This window comes from Emydura macquarii, unplaced genomic scaffold (genome assembly GCF_026122565.2).
Source record: "Emydura macquarii macquarii isolate MOO-44397 ecotype Brisbane River unplaced genomic scaffold, CSIRO-AGI_Emac_v2 contig_1363, whole genome shotgun sequence".
Taxonomy (NCBI): Eukaryota; Metazoa; Chordata; order Testudines; family Chelidae; genus Emydura; species Emydura macquarii.
Genome location: NW_027131500.1, coordinates 16,500,252 through 16,515,976, shown reverse-complemented (window position 1 = coordinate 16,515,976; position 15,725 = coordinate 16,500,252). Strand labels below are relative to the sequence as shown.

Here is a 15,725-nt window from a genome sequence, read left to right as displayed (position 1 = left end):
AGAATTCCCTGCCTTTCTCCCATCCTTCCAATATTTTTGTTCATTTCATATTTTCCTATTTCTCTCCAGGCTTTTACCATAGATGGCTAGGGGGGATTCCTTTTGAGGTCCATCAGTTTTACTCCTAAATCAGAGGGTAAAGCTCCATGTACAAGTACAGTTTAATATATAACATGCTGTGGAGATTGGTGCACTCCTTCCCCACCTAGACATGCAATGTCTTGCGTTAGCAGAGCTCGCATCACCTACTAGCCAGGAGTTGAAACACCAAACTCAGGTTAGTGCAGGGCACTAGCCACAAGGCTATGAAGCCAAATTATAAGTGTTTTTTAATTACTTGGACAAGAAGTAATATTTTTGCTTTACTTCATAATCTTGTTTTACATTTTGTAAATTTCATAAATTGAATAATTTACAGTATGAGTGGGCAGAACTTAATTTTCAAATTCACGTGCTCAGCACTAAAACATTTGCAAGAATGAAACTTAAATTTAATATTTAAAATTCTCAGTCACTTTGATGAATGTTGAGATAATTTACGAAGTCCTGTAAATACCCATGCTTTTTTCTTTTGCAGAAATTTGTTTATAAAATAGAGTTGTAGCAAGATTAATTTACATAATTCAGCTTTAAAAGAACTGCTTTTAACATGTATTGGAAAATCAAGGAGACCCATACTATATTAAAACAGGCCCATTAAGGTAAATGTATTCCTTTTAAAAAGTGCCAGATATTAAATAAATTTTTAGTCACCTCAGAATCCTTCTTTATTAAACTTAATTTTCACTACATTTTTAGCCTCATTTGCTAACAATCAGTGTTAGTACAGAAAGTCATCACTGTGTCACAAGCCAGACTAATTAACCTAGAGTGAGTTATTTTGGTTGAGACAGCTGTAGAATACATGTTAATATTTTCAGGGTTCATCTTTCATGTGTGTTTATGCATATTTAATAGCTTTTAGCTTCATATACTATGTATTTAATTTTTTTTACAAGAGCAGCAGCAAAAAAGTTCTGTGAAGTTGTTCTGTTCACTGATGTTGGTCTCTTATTTAAGGAACCTGTTGTAAATGTGTAGCATAGATCAGATTCTACCAAAATGATAGTTGAATGGCTGAACAGCAGGTTTTATTTGTTGGCAATGGCTTGGTTTCCACTGTCATCAGTTTGTGACCCTCCAAAAATTTGTTTTGTACATGCTGACATTTATTTTATTGTGTTAGCATGTTTCCTGTGGCATTATAGGTTCTCTATATTATGATACTGCAGATATAAAACTGGAAGTAATGTGTTGTCTATGGGAGTGACTGGGTAAACTGCTCCATTTTAAAATATAATTTCCTTACAAGAATTACATTATTGAAACTGCCAAAATTAGTCTTTTTATATTACCTGTATTGAACACTCCATTGTTTTAATGGATAGTCTGTTTTCAAAACGATTTGTAATTGGTTTTTGTGAAAATTCAGGACTTTACTTGTACCAGTCCATAAATATCTGCAATTTGAGTAGTCTCTTATCTGTTCAAAATCCATGAAAGCTTGTCAAGTATGCTGTTCATAAATACTTGACAGAGATGTTTTACAGCTTTGCAGCAATGTTATGTTTGGGTGGGGGAGGGGGAAGGTGGTGTTTAACACATTTCTTTATCTTCACCTGGGTGAAAAATCATCTTTAGTCTAGAGCTTGTTGAAGTAAGTCTTCCTCCTTATTCCCACCCTGTCTTCAGTTATGCACTTTGGAGCGAGCACTCAGTGGATTCCTTCCCTCTGAGATTTACTTGACCTACAGAAGCTGATATAATACAGGCAAGAGCTTGTTACTTTATCTGAATTGTCCATCTCTACCTTAATCAGTGAAATGGTTTAAGTATCTGAGGGGGCGAGCCTCAAGGAATGTGTCTTCCATTTGAGTCGAATATTTCGTGTATAGAGGGAGAGGGAGGGAGAGAGAAATCCACTTACATCACTAGAACTGCATTGAGAGTGCCTGTCTGTGCAGGTTAAGAGACAGACTACAGTGTCTTTGCTTTCTGCAGGAAGCAGCAATGCCGTTTGTATCCTAAGAGGTATTTTTTATTTAGAAAAGGAAGCATTCTTTCTACCCAGGAAATGGCTTTCCTTGTGCGTTGCTATGCCAACTGCCTGCAGCCATGGTCTTCCAAAGTAAGCACAATAACGTAATTATATTGGAGTATTACATTCAGACTCATGATTCTTTAGGTTTTTGTGTGTGTAACTGTGTTGTATTTCTGTTACTGACTCTCGGTAGTAGACATGCTTGCCTTGAGTGTGAGGGTCACACATCATGAAATTAAATGTCCATCAATGTCATGCTGCTAAGATTAATTGTGCAAACTTGGTTAGTTGAGTGGAACAGAGATCACTGGTCACCACTCTGTCAGCATCATTAGCAGCCAGGGAGGAGGTCCCTATTCGCATGCTCTGCCCTGATTTTTTGGGGGGTATGTTGTATAGGGGGCTGTATTGTGAGTGAGAGAGAGAGAGAGAGAGAGAGATTGGAAATGAAACAGGAGCATTAACAATGCTTGGCTGAATGCTGGAGACTGGTTCCGACAACCTGACTAATATAATACAGTATTAAGCCTTTTTGAGGGAGTCTCTGTGCAGTCAGCCATTTTAGCTTTTTTTTCCTCCTTTTTCTTTTCCTCCCATTCTTCAGTCTCAGGGAATGGGCTTGTTCAATTGGAAGAAGGCTGGATGTTTAGGGCTTCATCAGACTCCTTACATCCTGACATGCTTAGACTTTCAGTGTTTCAAAAATGGAGATGAACGCTGTTGTTTGTATTGCTTTTCTGTATTACAAGTGTGAGAGGTTTTTTGAGCTTAGTGGTAGTGACACTTTAAGCTCCAGCTTGGTTCCTCCCCCCTCCCCTTCTTTTTGTAATGTAATGCTGTAGAGGGTGACTTTCCATCCATGAGAAATTGGTACATGATGTGTAAATTAAGTTCAGCAGATGTTTCTTCGTTATGAAACCACTAGCAATCCCAGCTAACCATGGAGTTATGGGCCAGCAGGAGAAACATTCAGTAAGTGTTGCAAATTCTGTTTGTTCTGTCAATAACCTTTCACAGTTAACTGCTTTTAAATTGGAGCTGCTGCTTTTATTATTTATCTGCTTTAATGATTGCGGTTTTAATGGTGGTATTTGGGGGGGGAAGTTGTTGCAGGTGCAATGTTAAAATTTTTATTAAATGCTTATGTTTCATACTAACTGTTTTATTTTAGAAAAAACATAAATCACTTGATTCTTTTACACTGTTCAATTTTAAACTAAAAAAATGTTAAGACGGCTATCTTAGTCAAGAGGCTATAAACATTCTATTTAAACTTTTCACTTGTGTATTTTGTAACTTTTAAAAAACATACATCAGGTATATAGTGAGTGACCTATATTATAGGAGATGGTGGGGATAGTCTATTTCGGTAGTGTGGTGCAAACTGTGGTAGGTTTCTAGCATGGGAGGATGCCTTAGTAACTAGTTTGGTAATATGTATAATATGTTCATCTCACTAGCTGCTTAAAAATGTAAAACCATTGGTGAAAATATGGAATAATTTAGAGTGAACAAAAGCCATAAGTACTGGTGCTTTATAATTGATCCCATGAGTCAGCTACACTTTTGTCATGCTGTAATCCCATAGGCAACCACTCTTTGTTTGTGAGAACAGCAAACCTTATGAGTCTGAGTCTCAAGTGTCAAAAATGTGAGTTGGTAGATTGTTCTTATAAAAGAAAAGCCTTGGAAGCTTTAATTCATTTTGTAAGTTAATGCTGTTACTTAATACACAGTTTTATCACATTATGCAGTACAGTTTTCAGTTTAGTAACTCAGAAAATATTCACACTACCTGTAAAAAATGTACATGTGAACATAACATAGTAGAATATACTCAGAAAGGGTGTATTGCTTGTGAGGCACAGTGATGAAAAGTACTGGAAGGATGTGATGGAAGGAACTTTGTAAGGGCATGTTTTATTCACACTTTCAAGATAGGTGAGATGGAGTGACTTTGAAAATGCATAGAAAAGCAGAAATTAATCTAGAAATGCCTCACAAAGAGTTGAATAGACTTCTCTAATGGATGTAACAGACATAGTGTGGAACCTTTTATTGAAAACTATATTGGTTCATGCTATTAGGCTTGAATGTTATGAATTTAATGGCCTTGTTTCATTCTCCCGATAAAGCAATTCACGTTTCCAAACTCTTGGGTGTTCATGATGCGATAAAGAGTTTGATACTAATGGAAAGATTGAAATATCATGGAGGCTGAACTACTTCTCCTTCTTCAATAAGTTCTACCAGGTCTGATTGAGGATGTTTGTAAGATTACAAATTGAATTGCATTTTGGTGCTGATGTTCACTAAGTTTTCATCTTCATTATTCTTCTTGCTTCTCCACTTCTCCCTCCAAAGTATGTACTTTCAAGGCTCTAGACATGCTCTAGTAACAGAGTAAAAGTCTAAAGAAAATGCAGTAATTGCTTGTGGTGGTAGAAAAAGGATGAACTTGTTACTTTATAGACCTACATTTTTATAAATTGTGCCTCTTTAATACTGTTTCAAATTTATGTAATCACATGGATCAAGAATTTCACCGTAAGGAATATATTCTAGGTAATTTTTAAAATTGAAAATAAGAATGAGCAATTAAACTCTCAAATGATACTTTGATAAATCAGAAAATGTAACCCAAAGAAATCACCATATGCATGTAAAATGAGAAAAACCATATTTCATGACATAATCCTAGTACAAAGTTTTATGTATATAAATTTATTTATTTTGCATTAACAAAAGTAGTAATTAAAATGAAAGTGTTGATATAGGCTTAAATCTGTGTTGTCCAATGCTCATAACATGAAAAGTTCTGCTTTCATTTGAAACTTGCCATGCTTATTCTCAGCTCAGAGGTGATTTAATTTGGAAAACAGGAGGGAAAATCTCAAAACTGGTTAGTGAATTATTGGAGAGTGGGTTTGGAGGGTGAAGAACTTCAAAGTTTCAAGGTATAGATTTTTTCTTGGTATTTAAAAAAAAAAATTCACATAGTCTTTATTGGTAAGTGCAAGATCTGAGAGTCAAGTAAATATGAAAATATTCTGATTTGAAAAAACGCTGCTGAGCAGGCCCTATTAGCATCTGCCAATATTTTATATAATATGAAGGAAACTCCAAACCCCTATGGTGACCTTCCTGGGTACTCTTTCCTAGCTTGACCCACCTGAACAATTTGCAAATGGCAGAGTGCAAGCGTGTCATGGATTCACAGGATGTAGCTCGATGTGTAAGAATTTAAATTAGAGTATATCTACATTGCATTTTAAAAGCCGAGACAGCAAGTCCCAATACCCAAGTCTACAGGCTCGCGCTATGGTGCTAATGATAGCTGTGTAGACATTTGGACTTGGGCTCCAACTTGCTGCTGCTAGTTCTAAAAGTTTATAGATATGTCCTTAGTTCCTATAATTTTAGTTACTCTTTTTCTAGATCTGTTGTTTCCACGTCAGCCCATCCCTGCAGAAAAATGTCTTGATAGCCAAATTAATAGAAAATACAAAGATTCAAATTTACCATTTCTCCCTTAATGTGGTGTTAGAAAGAGAAGGTGGGGGAGGTAATATCTTTTATTGGACCAACTTCTGTTGGTGAAAGAGACAAACTTTTGAGTCACATAGAGCTGTTCTTCAGATGTGGGAAAGGTACTCCAAGGGTATGTCTACACAGCAGTTAGATACCAACAGCATACTGTTAGATACCAACAGCAGTTATATACCAACAGGTCTCTTTAAATCCTGGGACCAAAGCGAATACAACTACACTTACAAAAACTAAGTCTCAGAAGTAATCAAAATTAGTCTATAAAGTCTGGTTCAGATCACTTAAATGCTAGAATGCATGAGCCTTTTATGTATCTTGTTTTCTTTTATAAAAGCCAAGGAAATGCTAAACAATATTAATAATTATTCAATGTTAAGATTCTTTGAACTTGCATAAGTTAAGGTTCTCATACAATGCTAATTTATCCATACTTCCTCCATCTTGTATTTTAGAAATTAAACTGTTTAACAGTAGTTGTGTAGGTAAATATATACAGCATGTAAAATGTGAGTGACTTAAACGTCACTTTTGAGAACCTTACCTTTTCCTTTTCTTGGCTTTTTTTGTTTAACTTTAGAATCCGAACACTGTAACTAAATTCAAAAAGCCCTGTCTTACCTTCTTCTGAAAACTTTGCGATATGAAATAATCATTATGTTTATATATGATTGTTCATGCATGACGACTAACTCATGAATTGCTGGTTACACTGGTATCACGTATGCACAATCTAGTCCAACGGATGAAAGTTATTGCTTTGAAATACAGTGTATTAATGAAAGGCATGTTTCACTGGCAGATTAGCTCAGTTGCCTTCTCCTTGTGTGATTGATTGTGTAGCCATTGCAGTCATTTGAAGTGCCTGGTTTAAACAGGTGGGGCTGCTGGCATCATGTTGTGAGGTCCTCAATTCTGCATCTGACTCACCTCACTCTTTTGGTCCACCAGAGCTTGGGTCTGATAACCCTAATGTGGGGTATTATTGTTTATTTTTACATGAATGGGAGTGAGCTGTTGAGTCAGGGGATGAGAGGAGTCTTCGGTCATCATTGTCAATTGATAATTTTTATTTCCTATTCTAATTTTGTACATTCTTTTAAGACCATTGCTTAGCACATATATTAATCAGATATAAATACAGAATTGTGCAGAGGAAACAGACCTTTCTTTTTAATTTCTGGAGAAGAAATGGTTTTTATCTGTCATCTTAGAAAAGTGAATGTATCTGAAAGTTTTTGAATTTTTTTCTTTTTCTACCCAATTTAATTTGAAACAAGATGTAATACATGAGTGATACAGCATGAGATGGAAGGAGGACAAAAGTAATGGCAGTATAAACATGCGGTCACATGGATTATCTGTTTACATGGGGAACATGTACAAAATTCAGCAAGGTCCGCTATTGTTTTCTGCTACAGAACCTAGCTATCACTGTTGGTTGATATTAGCTCACCTCAGTGAAAATGCATTGAGGCTTGCTGTGGATTTTTTTATTTGCCATCGGTCTTATTTACCACTACAAACTAAACAGTGCATCTAGATTGAATGGTCCCTTCCACTTATTCTTATCCATCTTTTACATGCCTTTTGAAGTAGTCTTTCTCTTAAGGCCAATTAAATTAGTCTCACATTTAGCTAGTGGATGGTTTCCTCCTCCACATTGCCTATGAGGCGGGGAGTTGGGGGGAGGGAGGTATTGAAAGCCCAGGATAAACTGTTTCCCTGTACTCCTTTCCGGTGTCCAGCCCTGTCCTGACACAGTAATTAATGGGGAAAGTTTGGCTTTATCCCTGTAGCCCTGGGCTTAGAGTATGCTCACTTGCTCTGTTGTGATGGCACATGCGAAGTCTGGTCAACATTAGGAGCTGTGAGAGGCTGAAGACATGCTCAGTGAGGATGGACTCTTCGGAGATTTTAGTTGCGAAAATCAAAGTCTCTACTGAACATAAATAAATTGCGATTTTTCAAAAGTTTACAACATGGCTAAATGTGGGTGGATTTTCACAGGGACAACGAAAGGCACATCTCTGACACAAAGGCTACCTCTTGGCAAATTTTACTTTCCTGTTCCAGATCATTGGGGCACTAGAGCTTTCCAAGTAAAAGGTCACCAGAATTTTTTAACATGAGCAAAATAATGTATTTTTTCCTAGCCTCTTTCTTGGAAATGACTGAACTTTTTTGTTTGAAATTTCCAAAAAAAAATTCAGTCTGGGGCAGATATGTGCTGTTTCAGGTCAAATGGTTAAGGTTTTGGCAAAGATACAATCAGCTGAAAAGAGCGTCTTATAATGGGAAGTGTTAGGTAACCTTAATAGGCAGCGCTACCAGCCACTCCTATTATATCATAGGTGGCCAAAGTGGTGTTAAGTGCTTCTAAAGCAGTCAGCTTTATAAGAATGCACAATGGATTAGATACTTTCACATCTTTCTCTCACAATGACTACTGTACATATATATTCCAGTAGCTAGAATGTAGAAATGGGCCCACATGGGGAAGTTCATTTAGTCTGGTATGCTGTCTTAGAGGCTGATGCTGGATGGTTAACGAATTGTAGAAACATCGCGTCTGATTTTACTTGCAAGATTGGAGTTGCAGGTGCTAATCCCCTCTGAAAATCAAAGCTCTTAGGTGCAATTGCCTATCTTCATTTGTTTCTGTTGCACAGGATAATAGGAGCAAAAGCAGACGACAAGCCCAATGAAGAGTTTTGTGCTTAAAAAGATTTAATATAGAATAAAAACACCGGCAAATAAGGCTGGCAGTTAAAGGCTATGTACCTGAAGCAGCTGAATGTCTGTCTGTTAGAGATGAGAGCAGCCCTTAGTCAGCTGAAGTCCTGTGCTTAAGTTTCTAATTATTCATTTTCCCACGTGTGAAAAGGTTTGTACTGTCTTAGTACAGTGTAAGCATGTTGCACCATTGTTGCAGTAGTCTCATCTGAAAAATCGTATCTCTGATCTTGCTGGGCATATGGATTGGTTGCAGAATCAGTGATGTGATTAACTATACCAAAATGTAGTACAGCATATAATCTGACAAATTGTTTGTTAAGGAAGCATATTTTTGGCTTTATAAACTTGGATTGGTTAAATATATTATGTTAACCACATCTCTGTCATCCCTGGATTATATATAGGAAATTCTTAAATCCAAATATGTTAATGTTAGTCAAAAAGGAGTGATTATCAGGAAAGAAATTTAGTCTGTTTCACAATAAATATTTTCTTAACTAGCACATTATAAGGCAATGAATTGTAACAAGAGCACCTTATTATAATGAATGTTCATTAGGTCAGTTTTTTCACTAATGTTACTGAAGGTACTGGAACCTTGCCACTCATAATAAGTATTTAATAGTCTGATTATATCAGACTGATATAACTGTGTTTCTCAGGGTATCAGGATACTTTAATAAAGCCTATGAGGATTTTAATCTTTGGATCCCCAGGTAGTGCTAGTTGAAAATAAAGATAGGTAGAATACTTACTCTGTAAAACATAATAAATGAAGCCTTTCTGTGAATTTCTCAGTAATCTGTTTTTCAGTTTGGTGACGTTGCAAGGTCAGTGAGAGTAATGTTACTTAGTTTTTCTGGATTTTATGTAGTTTAGAAGCTTACCATGCATTTAAGCATGTTGAAACACAAATTGTTGCCAGGATTCATTATCAACAAGTGTTTGTTGACAAATCCTACTGACTAAGATATTTTGTGATGAATAGAGTCAATGTTAAGAGTTTCAGAAGAGAAAATTTGGAAAGATGAATATTTCAAGATTTAACCATGGCAAAACAATCTTGCACCTGACACATTTCCCTTTGTTTGTTTGTAGAATTAATTTAAAAATATTGGTAACCAGATTGATAAGTGACCCACAGCACTGGACTGCATTGGTACTCAGTGAGCAATTGTAACCTTTATTGTGCTGCTCATTGTGTCCAACAGTATATAATTATATAGATTTGGACTGAGCTTCTTTGGTTGCAGATAAACCTTTGGGGGGGACAAATGTCAGGGGTTCTGGAACTGAATTTTTAGGTCACTCAGTAAGATGCTCAGTAAGTTTTATCAAAGGTCTGAGAAGCATTTAGTCCTGTCACCTCTTCTTTGGATCCATGTCCTTGACTAGAGAAAAGCACTGGCGAAGGACTGGGTCCATTACTGGTGGAGATTTTCAGTACTTTCATTAAGGAGTGCTGATTTCTCTTGAAGAAGCTGTTGTTTGTCTTTGGCTCAAGAAACCAATGCTCGATATTAACAATCTAAGTAACTATCTGCCAGTATCACATGCTTGTGTGGGGTTAAGATCACAGAGGAAATTGATCTGAAGCACCAAGTAGACTCAGAACTCCTTGACTGTCTTGTCAGTCCAGTTACAGAAACTGCATTGTTGGCATTTGTAGACTATTCTTCTAGTAACAGATGGATAATACTCAGCAGACATACTCAGTCAAATGTTTGGATATAATCTCTATTTCTTGCACTCAACCTATAACCTCAGTTTCATGTCTTAAGTCTCACCCAGCTTGCTCTTTTCCAAGTTCTGTTGGGCACTGCAAAAACCACTTGGACACACAACTGAGTTGGATTTACGAGTTTAAGGTTGACTTTAATATTGTGACTGTACAGCAAAGAAGAACAGTTTAAAGCATATTTCTACTCTGAAAAGTGAGTATGTACAAATTACATTATGCTCTTCTGCAGCTCTGGTCCTTTTGTGTATTCAGTCACATCTGCTTGGTTTAGAGTTAAAAATAGTTTTGTATTGCTTTTTGCTTCCCGGAGTCCTGCAGAGCCAAGAGTGTGAACTGGAGTCTTTCTACACCATCAATAGAATTACTAAATTCAGATCTGTCATATTTCTTCAAACCTGTTAAATGCTGTGGGAGTTGCACAGGTGTCAATATAGCCTAATTTGTCCTGCAGAATATTTATTACAGAAGGTGACACCTGAGAAGGAGAACACAGTTGGAGTTGTAAACTGAGCATATTTGATTGGTAAATTAATTATTGAAATACAATAAACATGAAAACCTACAATGCCGTATTTAGAATCACTGTTAAAGTGGAACTGGTCTTCAAATTTGAGGTCCCAGACCTGCAAAGGCTGACCTCCCCAGCACTGGACCTCTCCCCAGACACTTGTACTCCTCATCCACCTGTGTCAGCTCTGCTCTTGAGTCCATGATCTTTCTCTCAAGTAAGCAGCCAAGAGTATTTCAACAACCACAAGGTCTGTTGCTCTGCCTCTAGTTCTCCTCCCACTAGGGCAGGGCTCAAATTTCTACAGGTAACTAGATGGAAACTTTTTTAAAAAAATCACTAGTTGGCAAATTTTCACTCTTTCATTCCAGACTGTTAAGTAAACACCTTGTTTGCCACAGCTCTTATAATGGTGTGCTCTAAACATGGATGTATATCTCTGCCTGTTGCACAGTCCATCTGAGCTAGTTTGCTAATGGAAGTGGAGTTGGACAAAATAAATTTAACTAGTTTGGGTTTTTTTGTCTTCCTTCAAGATTTTTTTGTCCTGTTTTTATATCTTCTGAGAAATATAGTGCAGATTTCTGGTCAGAGAGGAGTAGAAAAATGAAACTACATTTTGATTCTCCTCATGATGCTGTATAGTTGGGGGGTTGGTTTTTTTTTTTTTTTTTTTTTTTTTTTTTTTTTTTTTTTGAATCGGTCATGGAATTTTGTAAGTCTTGCATTTGAAATCTTCTTGCATGACATTTAAGGGTGGTTGTCCTCATTTTAAGTTTTCATTTTCACTGTCATGTTAAAAAGAAAAGTTGGGGACAAGTAATAGCCAGTTATACATCCATTTTAAAAAATGGTTTGGGGATGTTTTTAGGAATCTCGTGGGGCACCCAGCCTGCATAGGAATAAGTTCAATCACAGGCTCTTTCATGGTAGTAATAGCGGGAGACACCCCAACTATTAAAAAGTGGAGCTGTTCTGCACAGGCTGAGAGAGCAGTACTAGAAGCTCCTTACAGATAGCAGGTATTGGTGTGTGCAAGATCCGGTACACCACTCCCTAAGACCTTCAGTTTTCCTCATGACACCTAGTGAAAAGTTCACTTTGCTCTATAGAGAGGTGCACACAGAATCACAGCAGCATTGACTCTTGGGGAGGTTGCTTGTCCACAAGTATATCCTGGTGAAGAGGCATATTTTCAGTATCTTCCCCTGTGTGGCCTACCCTTGTAGAGTAGGGCTGGGGATTCGGTTTCTGAGTGGGGAGGGGCAACCTGGTGCCAGCTATCTTTATAGATCTGTGCAGAGATGTTAGGTTTCTTGAATCATCTGAGAAGCTCCCAATTTCAAGCATCCACTCAGAAACGGTGAGGGGCAGGTGCTGCAGGCTGTTTGTGATTAGATTGTTCTAGGACTCTGAACCATAGAGACACTTCCTCCCCCCATAAGAGTGCTCTAAGACTCTAGTAGTATTCTGCCAAGACCCTGTCTGCCAGTGCAATGGATAGAGTAGAGTTATATGGAAAGTCACTCTGATCATATCTCTGTGAGGCCAGAAGAGGAGACAGAGCCAGATTAGGGGAAGGACTTGAGGGAGGAGCGGTCCTTGTGGGACATAGGAGAATACACGTGAGTAAAGTAATGCATATTCATCAAGTATGGAAATGAGAATATGAAATTTCTGCTTACAGCAGTAACGTGTATGCATGGTCTCTGTGTCCCTCTTTGCACCCATTGCTGTGGGATTTGAGGAGGGCTGGCTCCATCTCCTTGACTGATGGAGTTCTGTGCTGTTCTGTTTAACTCATAGCTGCCAGAGAACTAGTTGCTGGGCTGTTTCTCTCCTACTTTCCTGTTGCTTGCTACTACTGTGAGTGGGGAGATAGGAGGCTCCCTCTCATACATCACAGCAGAAGTCTAGGACTATTGCAGTTAACAAGGGGATTCCTGGGGTCCCTAAATTCAGGGGGGGGGGTGTTAATAGAGTGGTTTTAGACTATAACTGACACTTTTGTCTCAAAAGCAGGTGCCCCAGGTTACATCGCTTCTTGTAAATACCCATTGATGATGTGGCTAATATAATAGGTCAGAGTTGTGCTGCCCTTCCAGAATCTGAGAAAAACAAATCACCTTGTTAACCTGCCACAGCATGGAGTGTCCTGGCCATGGCCATTTTAACCCTGTCATAAATCAGCAATTAAGATTTCACTCATACATTTTCTTGCTATGGGAAGGTGACCTGCTGAAATAGCTCTCACGCACATGCTCTCTCTCTCTCTCTCCCCCCCCCCCCAGGTCTGTGTAGCTTGTTTTGATAACTGAACATTTTCCTTTCATCTGTGTCAATTGTGAAATGGGATCCAAACTGCTGAGACCACCAGCAATCCCACTCTTTCCAGGCTGATGTGTATCTTTCTGTTCCTGTGAATTGGGAATCTCTGAGATCAAAGCCTCCCCCCGCCCAACCCCCAATAGACCCAATAGGGGCCCAAAAAGTATTCCATGATGCCAGCATCAAGGCTCCCGCACTGAGCTGGGATTGTAGGTTGCTGTGTGGATTTTTTTTTTTTGGGTAGACCTTTCACCTAAGGAAGGAAAATAGGGACTGATCAGAAAGTTGAAAAAAAATTCTGGGTACCACACCTCTGAAGGGTCATGTTAGCATTTTTATGTGTAAGGTATGTCTACACTGCAGTGTAAGCCCAGGGTTTGAACTCAGGGTTTGAACTCTCTCTACACACAAATTGTGCTGACCCAGGGTACCAGGACCTCATGGCCATGGAGGGTCTGAATCTGAGGCTAGCTGGGATTCAGGGTTCAAGCCCTGTTGCTTTGCAGTGTGGATACAGCACCACTGGAATTGTGCTCTGGGAGTCCACCAAAAGGTTTCCACAATCCCATGGGCTGACTTTTTGTCCTCTGAATAGTCAAGTTTGGTGGCAGTCCAAGTTTCCCACACCACATCATGAATAAAGGGCTAGAATGGCCACTTTTTGGGACAGCACTAGGATGTCTGGGATTTGGTGGTTGGACTTGGGCTTGCTAATACAGTGTGTATGTTAGAACCCCAAGTTGGGACCCAGGGTTCAACAATTCCTAACCTGGGGTTACAAATCAGTGTAGATGCTCAAACCCTAGATGTACAAACCCAGGGTCTGTGAACTTAAGTTCTATTAACCCTGGACTTACAGTGCAGTGTAGACAAATCTTAATTGCATGGGCAGGGATGCAAAACTATGCTCTGAGGTGTCCCTAGCCTCTGTTTGTCAGAAGCTGGGAATGGGCAACAGGGGAGGGATCACTTGATGATTACCTGCTCCGTTCATTCCCTCTGAAGCACCTGGCATTGGCCACTGTTGGAAGACACAATACTGGGCTAGATAGACCATTGGTCTGACCCATTATGGCCGTTTTTATGTTATATTAATTGTTTCTACCTTTTATAAATCTGATCCAAGATCCACTGTATTCAATGGAAAGACAAGATTCTCAATAATTCATTGGGTCTTGTAGAGAATACTCTGAGACACCATCACCTCAAATTTGATGCAAACTTTAGGTTTTGTTTTTTTTAAAAAAAAGAAAGTTAAAAAATATAACCTTTAGAAAGTTTATAGGTGTTTTTTAAGATTCCTCAATAGTATTTGCAGTCCAAATATTACAACAGTGAGTACTTGAAGGTGAAACCAATGTCACTGATTTTGATTGTCCACAGTGAAATGCAGATATACACCAACAGTGGAAAATCAAAATAAAAAAAACAAAATTCCAACCCTATCTTAAATAGTGAGAGGTGTATTGGAATTTTAAAACCTTCAATTCTAATAACCCAAAGTGTTGATAACACAGACAAGGGATACGTTTGTGTTTCAATCCTTAAATTATGACTGAACAGAGACCATTGCCAGACCAGCCTCCAGATTTAAGTGGGGAAATAAAATTGCAGTAGAATCAACACTTCCCCTGTTCTAATCGACTTTGAAATCTTTAATAAATACTATACAGTGGACCTTCTCAAGAGAAGCTCTGATGGAGAGTTCTGAAGTGGTAGTAATTGCTTAAACACAGAGATGGCCGCTGTTTTTTGTTTTTAAAGCAATCATAACACAGTTGTTTGATTTATTTTAAGTTTAATTTTTACTGCGTCTCAGAGCTTCTGATTTCTCGAAGGAACGGTAGCTGGAGCTTAATAAAAAAGGGACTGTTCTGATGGTAGTTTGGGAAAAAATCAGAAGTTGATGGAGATCATCTCGTTATTATTGCCTCATCTTCCACCATCAGTGCCCTCATTTTGACACTAGTTTTGCCCCTCTGCTGAGCAGTAGCACAATTCGAGGGCCTTGCAGACTGGCTCCCAGTGAAGGAGAAATCAGTGACATGGGTATAGTCTAAGTGAAGCTTGCTTTATTTTCAAATGGTACACCAGTCTTGGAAAAGAGACTTTTGCAAATGGCATGCACACAATCCCTTCTTCCGGAAATCTCAGACCCCACACCAATGACTGCTTTGCAGGAAGCAACTTTGCACCAAGAGCTGATCCTAGCACTAAGCCAACCTTTCTTGCTGGTTGCAACAACTTCCTCTACATAGGACCCATGCATTAGTGAACTGAAATACACGTATTTTCCAAGGATTGAATATTTACTCATATGCTAAAAAAAAAAAACTTGGAAGACTATGTGCAACAGCGGCATCTGATGGCTCCTGCCATTATATCATTATTTGAATTACAGAAACATTTAGGAATCCCAATCAAGGATCCAATTGTTCTAGGTACTTTGTGGACAAGAAACAGAGATGACGGCCTCTCCTCCAGAGAGCTCATCATCTGTATTTCAGGTAAAACTCAAGTGGATGAAAGACTAAGAGGAGTGGAGATGGTGGGTGGAGGAGTAAAAATAAAACTTCCTAGAAAGGAGTGCCTTATCTTTTGGATACAGATAATCCATATGGTTAAATCTTACATTGATTTGGAAACTGGAACTGTTGCATTGAGGTGGCCACCCGCTTGGTAACTGGAGTGTCTGGTAAAGAACACATGACATCTGTGCTGAGGGATTTGCAATGGTTACCAATGAGCTTCAGGTAGATTTTAAGATGTTGGTTTAGACCTAT

The 15,725-nt window shown here is 38.4% G+C and overlaps 1 protein-coding gene across 9 annotated transcripts in view; it reads left to right on the top strand.

Moving 5' to 3' along the window:
* Positions 1-15,725, top strand: part of RAPGEF2 (Rap guanine nucleotide exchange factor 2) — a 291,653-nt gene that overhangs the window by 197,874 nt on the left and 78,054 nt on the right. The window contains exon 1 of one of the 9 annotated variants that reach the window (XM_067551811.1): positions 2,099-2,167. The exons of the other annotated variants lie outside the window; for them this stretch is intronic. Within the exon in view, the coding sequence (XP_067407912.1) occupies positions 2,114-2,167 (54 nt within the window). The 5' untranslated portion in view covers positions 2,099-2,113. Of the gene's footprint in view, positions 1-2,098; positions 2,168-15,725 lie in introns of those variants that run through there. 9 annotated transcript variants of the gene reach the window in all.